This window comes from Phoxinus phoxinus, assembly GCF_949152265.1.
Source record: "Phoxinus phoxinus genome assembly, chromosome: 21".
NCBI lineage: Eukaryota > Metazoa > Chordata > Actinopteri > Cypriniformes > Leuciscidae > Phoxinus > Phoxinus phoxinus.
This window is the reverse complement of record NC_136896.1, coordinates 1,525,179-1,537,639: the sequence shown is the minus strand read 5'-3', so window position 1 is coordinate 1,537,639 and position 12,461 is coordinate 1,525,179. Positions and strand designations below refer to the sequence as shown.

At 37.7% G+C, this 12,461-nt stretch overlaps 1 protein-coding gene across 4 annotated transcripts in view; it reads right to left on the bottom strand.

The window, feature by feature from the left end:
* adamts14 (ADAM metallopeptidase with thrombospondin type 1 motif, 14) overlaps nt 1–12,461 on the bottom strand; it is a 108,957-nt gene that overhangs the window by 9,517 nt on the left and 86,979 nt on the right. For all 4 annotated transcript variants that reach the window (XM_079595086.1, XM_079595088.1, XM_079595087.1 and 1 more), the window contains exons 12-19: nt 11,800–11,972; nt 9,878–10,011; nt 7,393–7,516; nt 6,397–6,477; nt 5,132–5,295; nt 2,161–2,326; nt 1,236–1,368; nt 947–1,154 (exon numbers count right to left, since the gene is read on the bottom strand). In XM_079595086.1, coding sequence (XP_079451212.1) covers nt 947–1,154; nt 1,236–1,368; nt 2,161–2,326; nt 5,132–5,295; nt 6,397–6,477; nt 7,393–7,516; nt 9,878–10,011; nt 11,800–11,972 — 1,183 coding nt within the window. The remainder of the gene's footprint in view (nt 1–946; nt 1,155–1,235; nt 1,369–2,160; nt 2,327–5,131; nt 5,296–6,396; nt 6,478–7,392; nt 7,517–9,877; nt 10,012–11,799; nt 11,973–12,461) is intronic.

Below are 12,461 nucleotides of genomic sequence, written 5' to 3'. Positions count from 1 at the left end.
TGGCTTGCTTAGTTGGAGACATTAATTTAATATTCATACAATATTATTGATCTCCTGCATTGACACCATTATATGAGAACTGAACTGAGCTGGACGATGACATCACTGTTTCTACAGAGCTAAACTAAATTAACTTTTTTACAACAAAAATGAACCATCACTGAACTTACTTAAGCTGGACGGTGGCGCTATTTTCTTCTGGAAACAAACTTTGTTGCATTATTTTCCTGTTATCTCTGTAAAGCTGCTTTAAAGCATTTTGTATTGTAAAAAGCGCTTAATAAATAAAGGTGACTAGACTTGACTTGACAATCAAATTTGTCATTTAAAAGTTACATTTCTTGCCCAAATCTAATAACAACACTTTTAGAGCTTCCAGTAATAAGAAAAAAGATGCGGTCACAATTTGATTGACAGGAGATCTGACCAATCATAATCCGCCAAATACGCCATTTTTGTCAGACAAAGCCATCAGGAGAGTTAGGAGATTAACATGTGAGGATTTGAACTGGAGAAGCGGAGTGTACTGACGTCTTTCCGCGGTTAAAACAACATTCCTTCTAGTTCATTTATAGCATCAAATAAACATGAATGAACATCAGAAGGAAGAGATGATCGGTTCACGAGCGGCTTTAACTGAGGCGACAGCGATCTGACACACACATTAAAGAGCCACAAAACGCTATTTATTGTTTACATTTCTTTAAAAAAATTACCAAATTTGAAAGGTGACACTTTGTTTAATATCAAAAGTAACCTGGTCTGTGTCTGTCAGTGTGTTGTCAGTCTTTTCTCTGCTCCGCGATGTATATTTCACTGCGTGAGAACATGGTGTGTGTGAGAGAGGCGTGGCTTGTTGGACATAGCAACAGTAACTAAAGGGGGGTGGGTCTTTGCGAACAGTCAATTGTGACCGGTGGGATTAGACGGGGTAATAAGCCCTCACCTGTGCCCAGGCCCCGGTCCTCCACTGGGACGGGCAGGCGCTGGTGTTGCAGGCTCTCCGGGTCTCGGGACGCTCCTCGCTGCAGTATTTGGTGTGTACGAGTCTGTGTGTGCCGTTCTGGAGCGGCTGCATGCACTGGACCACACGAGACTGATATCCCAGCTTCCCACAGGACTTACTGCACGGGCCCCACTCCTCCAGCACCCACCTGCACACACACACACACACACACACCTCAGTAACGTGTGACCCGAGTCTCGGCTGATTCTGCGTGCGGGTCGGGACTCACGTCGGCTGGCTGCAGCTGTTGGTGTTGCAGCGCTTACGGATGGGTTTGGGTTTTTTACTGATCTCGCAGAAGTTCCTGTGAACCAAACGCCCGTCGCTTTTCCTCCGACAGCCGTACTTCGTGAACTGGACCCCTGAGGAACACACAATGGTCGCATTAGCACTTTTAAAAATGTTTTTTTTTGAGGGAAAAGTCTCTTCTGCTGCACTAAAGCTGCATTTATTTAATCAAAAATATAGTAAAATATAATTTGAATGTAAAACAGCTGTTTTCTATGGAAGCTTGTTTCCGCCACAGAATAAAAAAATTAAAAAGGTAATTGCGACTTTTTATCTCACAATTTGACTTTTTTTTTCACATTTATGACTTTTGATCTCAGAATTCTGCACAATTGCGTGTTATAAAGTCAGAATTGTGAGATATAAACATGCAATTTTGAGAAAAAAAGTTATATTCTGTGGCAAAAACAAGATTCCATAGAAAACAGTGAAATATTATTATAATGTAAATCTGCTGTTTTCTATGTGAATATATAGTAAAGTGTAATTTATTCCTGTGATCAAAGCTGAAGTGTTCCGCATCATTACTCCAGTCTTCAGTGTCACATGATCCTTCAGAAATCAGTATAATATGATGATCTGATGCTCAAGACACATTTATGATTATTATCAATGTTGGAAACAGTTGTGTTGCTTCATATTTGTGTGGAAACTGTGATACATTTTAATTTGCAGGATTTTTTGATGAATAGAAAGTTCAAAAGAACAGCATTTATTTGAAATAGAAATCTTTTGTATTTTAAAGTAAAAAAAAAAAACTTTACTTTTGATCAATTTGATGCGTCCCTGATGAATAAAAATACTATTGTGGAAGCGTACACACTCTGTCAGTTTAAATATAGACGTAAAACACATCTCTCGCTCACCTCCGCCGCAGGGTTTCGAGCACTGGGACCAGCTCTTCAGCGCCCACTCGTACGTGTCCAGCTCGGCCAGAAGCACGTTGTTGTTGGTGATCACCGGTAGCAGATCTTCATGAATGATGTACTTGTAGCTCAGACCGATCTTGGTGTCCTCGGCCTGCGGGACGATCTGCTCAGAACAACAGATTCAACTCAACACCCGTCACATCAACTCAACACCGTCACATCAACTCAACACCGTCACATCAACTCAACACCGTCACATCAACTCAACACACGTCACATCAACTCAACACCCGTCACATCAACTCAACACCCGTCACATCAACTCAACACTGTGACATCAACTCAACACCCGTCACATCAACTCAACACCGTCACATCAACTCAACACCTGTCACATCAACTCAACACCGTCACATCAACTCAACACCGTCACATCAACTCAACACTGTGACATCAACTCAACACCCGTCACATCAACTCAACACTGTGACATCAACTCAACACCCGTCACATCAACTCAACACCGTCACATCAACTCAACACCTGTCACATCAACTCAACACCTGTCACATCAACTCAACACCGTCACATCAACTCAACACCTGTCACATCAACTCAACACCGTCACATCAACTCAACACCTGTCACATCAACTCAACACCGTCACATCAACTCAACACCGTCATATCAACTCAACACCCGTTACATCAACTCAACACGGTCACATCAACTCAACACCCGTTACATCAACACCGTCACATCAACTCAACACTGTGACATCAACTCAACACCGTGACATCAACTCAACACCGTGACATCAACTCAACACCGTCACATCAACTCAACACCGTCACATCAACTCAACACCGTCACATCAACTCAACACCGTCACATCAACTCAACACGTGTCATCAACTCAACACCGTCACATTAACTCAACACCGTCACATTAACTCAACACCGTTACATCAACTCAACACCGTCACATCAACTCAACACCGTCACATCAACTCAACACCGTCACATCAACTCAACACCGTCACATCAACTCAACACCGTCACATCAACTCAACACCGTCACATCAACTCAACACCGTCACATCAACTCAACACGTGACATCAACTCAACACCGTCACATTAACTCAACACCGTCACATCAACTCAACACCGTCACATCAACTCAACACGTGACATCAACTCAACACCGTCACATCAACTCAACACCGTCACATCAACTCAACACCGTCACATCAACTCAACACCGTCACATCAACTCAACACCTGTCACATCAACTCAACACCTGTCACATCAACTCAACACCGTCACATCAACTCAACACCTGTCACATCAACTCAACACCGTCACATCAACTCAACACCGTCATATCAACTCAACACCCGTTACATCAACTCAACACGGTCACATCAACTCAACACCCGTTACATCAACACCGTCACATCAACTCAACACTGTGACATCAACTCAACACCGTGACATCAACTCAACACCGTGACATCAACTCAACACCGTCACATCAACTCAACACCGTCACATCAACTCAACACCGTCACATCAACTCAACACCGTCACATCAACTCAACACGTGTCATCAACTCAACACCGTCACATTAACTCAACACCGTCACATTAACTCAACACCGTTACATCAACTCAACACCGTCACATCAACTCAACACCGTCACATCAACTCAACACCGTCACATCAACTCAACACCGTCACATCAACTCAACACCGTCACATCAACTCAACACCGTCACATCAACTCAACACCGTCATATCAACTCAACACGTGACATCAACTCAACACCGTCACATTAACTCAACACCGTCACATCAACTCAACACCGTCACATCAACTCAACACGTGACATCAACTCAACACCGTCACATCAACTCAACACCGTCACATCAACTCAACACCGTCACATCAACTCAACACCGTCACATCAACTCAACACGTGACATCAACTCAACACCGTCACATTAACTCAACACCGTCACATCAACTCAACACCGTTACATCAACTCAACACCGTCACATCAACTCAACACCGTCACATCAACTCAACAACACCCGTCACATCAACTCAACACCCGTCACATCAACTCAACACCCGTCACATCAACTCAACACGTGACATCAACTCAACACCGTCACATCAACTCAACACCGTCACATCAACTCAACAACACCCGTCACATCAACTCAACACCCGTCACATCAACTCAACACCGTCACATCAACTCAACACCGTCACATCAACTCAACACCCGTCACTAGGGCTGCACGATATTGGGAAAAAATTACATTGCGATATTTTTTTCCCCAACGATATATATTGCGATATTGAGAGCCATAACTCCAGGCTAAAGACAATAATTACCATTCCATGATATTAATAATTTCACTAATAAGCAAGCTTCATTACAAGTGACAAAAAAGGTCACTTAATATTTTATTCCAAAATTAGAACATTTCTGTAAACACAAAAGCATTTTTAAATAAAACAGCAGCTTTACACCAAACAGTTAACTGGTCCTATTGACTTCTATAGTATTTTTTTTCCTACTATGGAAGTCAATGGGATCAGTTAACTGTTTGGTTACTGACATTCTTCAAAATATCTTCCTTTGTGTTCAGCAGAAGAAAGAAATTCATACAGGTTTGAAACAACTTGAGGGTGAGTATATGATGACAGAATTTTCATTTTAAAGTGAACTATCCCTTTAAGCATGTGCGATGTTTCAGATCTATGTCAAGTGTAAACACATGAATATATAAGCAACCAATCAGAATTGGGCATCAAGACCTGCAGTGTAAACGAGGCCTAACCCAACACTGGAACGAGGCATTCGGGAAACTCTGCTGATAATGATGTATAGCTGTCTAGCGATGCTTTAGGGAAACACAGCCACTGTATAGAAGCGTGTCTCCGTCTCTTACCAGAACCACGATGGGTTCGTTCAGCGGCCCGACGGTCTTCAGCGACTCTTTCCCGCTCGCCAGCAAATATTCCCACTCCAGCCCGTTCTCAATGAAGCTCTTGGACTCGGCTTCTTCTCCTTTGGCGTTTAAGATGAAGCTGCCAGTGACCTGGTTCTTAACGGCTGAGGACAGAAGAGAAAGGAATATTATGGGCTCATCCGACTCAAACTCAAATCATTCTAACTCTGCTTGAAAGGAGAAGACAGACTGAAGATAATGAATATTGTGCAGTATAGTTTAGTGAAAAAAACTAAACTGAAGGATGCTACATTATAACATATATTTAACTTCTGTTTTACATGTTTATTTCAATTTTGTGTAACATATCTTACAGTTTTTAGTAATATCTTGAACTGTTTTTTATTTTTAAAAAATTACACTTAATTTAAGTTTAGGTCATTTTATGTTTTTACTTTATATTAGTGTTCTGAAATACTTAATTTAGTTTACATTTTATTTTATTTCAGTTTTACTAACTCTATTAATCCAGTTTACTTCAATTTCTAATTTATTTAGTGAGTTTTCTTATAATATTTATACTTTATTTTTATTTATTTCAGTTGCATTTTAATTCACAAAAATGTTTTTACTATTTTTTATAAACTCTTTTTATTCCAGTTATTTGCTAATACAACATTTAAAAGTGTAATTTAGTCTGTCTTAAAATATTTATACTTTATTGTTTATTTATTTCAGTTGTATTTTAATTCACAATTTTTTTAAATATTTTTTAATAAACTAATTTTATTCCAGTTATTTGCCAAGAAAACATTAAAAAAAATTTTTTTAGTTTAAGTTTTTCATGTAATATTTATTTCATTCAATGAAAATGTTTTTTAACAGTTTAAGTTTTAGTAGAATGGTAGTATGCAATTCTGAACACAGCCAACATCAGCCCATGTGCACTTGTTTGATTGCAGTAATATAAAACTCTTTATACTTCACATTAAAACACTACATATTTTCTCTCAGATTCTCAACATGAATTCAGGGTCGTAAAAAAAAGAAGAAGAAAAAAAGAAAGAAATAAAGAAATAAAACAAAACCTTCAGAAAAACTGCTGAGAATAAGCTGTCAGGGAATTTCAAATGGCACATGCACACACACAAAGCATGATGGGAAGGCAGTAATTGGTCTCAATAGGATGCATGACCAGCCCTGGGTTTGTGCCACTGGAGAAAAGCATTGATTTCTGCCGAATGATCCGTCGGGTACAAACTCACCAATTACGTGAGGCGACGTCTCGTTCTCCTCGATCACAATGTGCCGAGCGCCAGCAGGAATATCAAACATCTTCAGCAACCCTACAGATCAAGAAACAACACATTAGATAAAACCTCCAGCTCATAAAACATCATTCATTACATTTGCATAAAGAAAATTAAGAACTAAAGATATTTTCATAATTATTTCAAATTCTCATCACCATGATGCAACTAAAAAAAATCTCATTGTCATTGTCCAGATGATTTAGGAGTGAAATATGATTTAGACTTGCTTTCGTGAGAGTTTTATCCAGATATGAAAATATTGGTAAAACTTTACAAAAAGTTTCTATTGGTTAACATTAATTACTAGCAATGAAAAGCACGTCTAAAGCATCTTGTGCATTTCAACATTTATGAATACATTATTGAAATCAAAAGTTGTATCTGTTAATATTATTTAATGTACGTGAGCGGACATGAACTAACAATGAGCAGTGTTGTTATTAAATAACAAAACAATAACAAAGATTAATATAAATACTGTAGGGCGATGTGGAAAACACGGACGTAATTGCGTAAAAAAAAGAAAAGAAGGAATTTAAGAATTTTTTTATTTTTTTATTTCATAGGGCCCTAAAAATGTTTGTAAATTGCTGTTAAATTGCACAAGTTTCATAATTGCAAATAATTAGACTTGCTTTTGGATTAATAACAATTAATTTAACCATTAAAACAGAGTCTAGAATTTTTTTTACAAAAAAACAACAACACGGAAATAAGAAAAATGTTAATGGCAAAAATGTAATTAGGAAAAAAATAAAACAGAATTTGGGAAGAAATAAAATGGATTTTATATGGCCCTAATATTGTATCAAATGAACTGCTCATTAATAGTTCATGTCTGTTAATGCATTATTGTAAAAGGTTAGCATAATATGAATGTGAGGTATGTGTGTTTATTAAGACAGAATGTCATGAATAACTGAGCAGGTTTTGTCTGTGAGTTTGTACCGGTCTTCTTCGGGGTTTTGGTGAGTGTGAGTTTGACGGTGCGACAGTGTGAGTTGTCTCCCTCACACACGCCACATTTATCCTCCTGTTTATATGATCCCACTTCCTTATCACAGCCGACATGCTGAGAGAGAGAGAGAGAGAGAGAGAGAGAGAGAGAGAGAGAGAGAGAGAGAGAGAGAGAACATTGTTCATATCCCATCATTCCCACCATCACTCGACTGATACGGGTTGTTCAATGGCTGATGGGTGACAATATTGAAAATATTTTGATGGCTGGAAGCTTGTTTCCACCACAGAATAAAAAATAAAAAAGGTAATTGACCCTTCGCAGGGAGCTTGATTGACAGGTGATCTGACCAATCATACTTCACCATCCGCCATTTTGTCCACCAAAGCAGTCAGGAGAGTTAGTAGATTAACATGTGAGGATTTGAGCTTGAGAAGCGGAGTGTACTGATGTCTTTCCGCGGTTAAAACATACGAGCGGCTTTAACTGAGCGACAGCGATCTGACACACACATTAAAGAGCCACAAAACGCTATTTATTGTTTACATTTCTTTAAAAAATGACCAAATTTGAAAGGTGAGACTTTGTTTAATGTTTACAGTTTTTTCCAACTGCTTACACTCAAAATCTTTTCATGTCACACGATTTTTGAAACCTCTCACTCAAAGTGCAAAACTACACATCAAATCTCCAAAACCATAAGCTATTTCTCAGCCTTTGACTCAGTTTTCAATTGCATAAAACACTTTTTTCAAAACACTACACACAATTATCTTATTAAAACACAAAAATCTAACAGTAAGTGACTTGCTTTCCTTTTCCAAACACAACCAATCAAAATGCTACACTTATTCACCAGGCCACACACACACACACTCCTCACATGTGCAAACACTACAGTAATTGCTGATCACTAACCAATCTGCTTTACTGTAGTATAGGCCGCCTATAAACAGGTAAAAGGTCAGATTACCTGATTTGAACAATAGATTTCTTCTAAATAATATGTTTTTGGTTTACATATGTTTATGGTTTTGTTGTATGCTACTGTAAACAACAGTAATGTTAAATATTTTCTGTTTCTACATTGTATTGGTGTTTCCAGTGTAGATACACAAGGTTTACAGTGTACTTGTTACCCCTATCAGTATGAAGGACTAAAAATGACAGAAGTAAAAATAAATAAATAAAAGTAGAAATAAATAAATATATAAATAAATGTATAAATACATAAATAAATACATATAGAAATGCATAAATAAATGAATAAATACATGCAAAAATACAGAAATAGCCATTTACATTACCAAAATGTATTTATTTTCACTATTATTTATGCATTTATTTATTTATTTCTACTTTTATTTATTTATTTATTTTTCCTTCTGTCATTTTTAGTCCTTCATATATCAGCAGATTACTTTCACTAACATTGAAATGTAGATATAAGCCTATGAAAGACCAAAGAGCTTTAGATTTAGAACAACAGTGTTTGCATGATATATCCAAAAATGTACTATTATGAAAGAAGTGTTTGTCATTTGATGCAAATGCTTCATTCTGGCGTGTGTTTATGGCATTTTGAACGCAGTGTTACATTTTGAAGGAGATGTGAGGCAATTTGCATTTTGTGTGTGCAGGTTTGGGAATTGTGTGTAGAGTTTTGAAAAAAGGAGACATAGTTTTGAAACCGTGTGTAAGCAGTTGGAAAAAACGGTAATATCAAAAGTAACTGAAAAGTAAGCTGGTCTGTGTCTGTCAGTGTGTTGTCAGTGTCCTCTCTGCTCCACGGTGTGTTTTTCACTGCATTAGAACATATGTGTGTGAGAGCGGCGTAGCTTGTCGGACATAGCGACAGTAACTAAGGGGGGCGAAACATAGATATAAACTCGCAATTGCAAGAAAAAAAGTCAGGATTGCGAGATTATATTCACGATTCTGACTTTATATCTCGCAATTCTGAGATCAAAAGTCACAATTATCTTTTTTAAATGTTTTATTCTGTGGCAGAAACAAGCTTCCATACCATATAGACATACAGGTGCAACTCGAAAAATGAGAATATCGTGCAAAAAGTTCATTGATTTCGCCGCATCGAGGCAGTAATTCATGCAGAAGATTCCCAGACCAAGAGCTGAGTACACATGCATGATTATACTGTTCAGAGGGCCGACATTTCTGTATTTAAAATCTTTTGCAATATTCTAATTTTCTAACATTTTGAATTTGGGGTTTTCATAAGTTATACGCCATAATCATCAAAATTATAACAAATAAAGGCTTGAAATATCTCACTTTGCATGTAATGAGTCTATATAATATATTAGTTTCACCCTTTAAGTTGAATTGTGAGTGTGTGTGTGTGTGTGTGTGTGTGTGTGTGTGTGTGTGTGTGTGTGTGTGTGTGTGTGTGTGTGTGCGTGCGTGTGTGCGTGTGTGTGTGTGCGTGCGTGAGTGTGTGTGTGTGATTCTCACCAGACACTCTCCTCGAGCGCAGACGCTGAACGGGTCGGTGTAACTGCAGCGTGTCCCATCATGCATCACCTGGTTCATGAACACGACTTCCCCCGTCTCTTTAGAGCGACAGCTCAACTCACACTTATGAGCCTCTGAAACACACACACATCAACACCTCACCATGAAACTGTTAAAGGCAGAAGATATCAAAAGACTCATTACATCACAGTCACTTTTCAGTGTTCAGACGAGCTCAAAGCTGCAGATATGAACCAGATTCTTCAAAGGGTCTCGGTCTCTGTAAATAAAAGCGTCTGGTAAATGACTTCCTACTTACACACTCGTGAAATGAACAAAAGAGAGAAGTGTATCAAGGTGAGCGTGACTCACAGATATCATACGCTAAAGAGGTTCTCAGTGAATGTGGACGTATAGTGTTTTTCTCCTCATGTCTTCCTCACAGTGTCTTTATTTTCTCGATGCAGTTTCTGGCAGGAACGCTGTGTTCCCGCGTCCCACTCGCGTCTCGCGTCTGCGGTCAGGCTTAGGGTCACTGTGAGTCCTGAGCTCTTCAGGGAGATTTAATACACGAACCGGCCAACAAAAGCGGAGGAAAAAACATCCCAAGTAGTTTTTTTTTGTGTTACTTACCGTTTTTAACATACCGTTCAAAAGTTTGGGGTCTGTAAGATTTTAAATGATTTTACTTGCATTTATTTGATCAAAAATACAGTAAAAACTGTGAAATATTATTGTAATGTAAATCAGCTGTGAATATATAGTAAAGTGTAATTTATTCCTGTGATCAAAGCTGAATTTTCAGCATCATTACTCCAGTCTTCAGTGTCACATGATCCTTCAGAAATCAGTGTAATATGATGATCTGATGATCAAGACACATTTATGATTATTATCAATGTTGAAAACAGTTCATATTTTTGTGGAAACTGTGACATATTTTATTTTTCAGTATTCTTTGATGAATAGTAAGTTCAAAAGAACAGCATTTCTTTTCTAAATGTCTTTACTATCACTTTTAATCAATTTAATGCATCCTTGCTGAATAAAAGTATTATTATTATTATTATTTTTAATCATACTGACCCCAAACTTATCAATGGTAGTGTATTTCATAATATTCTGTTCAAATATCCAGAAAATTACATGGTAATAGTTTTATACGGTTAGATTTTTTATTTTATTTTTTATTTTATTTAGTTTGATGAAAAGCTAATAATTAATTAAAATGTAGAACTCTTACTAAAAAAAAAGATGTATATTTTAATATTTTATCTTTTTACCAGCACATGCAAACGTGTTGATAAAGGATCACAATATTTATTTAAACAATTAAATTGTTTATAAAAATTATTTGAAATAATTTAATTATTTCAAGAAAATATTCTATGTCAGAAAGGTTCAGCTGACAAAGGTGTTTAAGAATCCCTGCTCCAGGAAATCGATCCTGCAAATATTAATATGTGACCCTGGACCACAAAACCAGTCACATAGGTAAATTTTAGGAAATTGAGATTTATGCATCATCTGAAAGCTGTGTAAATAAGCTTTCCATTGATTGTTTGTTAGGATAGGACAATATTTGGTCGAGATATGAATATTGAAAATCTGGAATCTAATGCAAAAAAATGTAAACATTGAGAAAATCTCCTTTAAAGTTGTGCATTTATGTTCACGATTGTGCTGCATTCACTCACAAAAATACACGTTTTATATATTTACGGTAGGACATTTACTAAATATCTTCATGGAACATGATCTTAATATCCTCATGATTTTTGGCATAAAAGAAAAATGGATAATTTTGACCCATACAATGTATAGTTGCTATTGCCACAGATATACCGTGCGTTATATAAAACCATGCGACTGGTTTTGAGGTCAAGGGTCACATGTGTAAAAGTGAGCCGTGCTTCTCTCACCATCAGGGTGTTCGTACGGCAGCCAGGTGTGTTTGAGGTTGTTGTGGTACTTGTTGCTGCGCTGCACACACTGCTGCGCTCGGAAGTCCTCGTACGGGCCGGGACAGTCCTCGCTGTTACACACCTGGTAATCGAAGGTTGAGCCGGGGCAGTCTCGCCCTCCGTACGCAGGACTGTGGAGACAGAGACTCGAGTCAGGACAGATCCTCAGAGAGGCGGCGCCGGCGCTAGACAAGTTTCCAGTACAGGGTTGCGCAAAACTTTTGCGATATTTTCTAAATGTCGATAAAAAGCGATTGCGAAATGATGGCGTTTCCATTCATCAATGTTATCCACATTATTCCTGACGAATTATGGATGGCACGTCCGGTTTGGGGAACTTCCATTCAAACGAATAATTTAATAATCATAAGGTTGCCCTACAAATAAAACTGATCCGTCAGATTGTCAATTTTCCTTCAGGATTTATTTGCAGGCATCATGAGAATAACGTTATACTTGGTATTTTAACGAGACATGTTAAAACACGGCGAGCTCGTCGTGATTATTTTATTTTTTTCCCTTTGCTGTAAAAGTATGAAGGACAATATATACTGCACATATGTGGACTGTCCTCACAAATTTAATTTACGATATAATCCATTAATAAATGCACGAATAAT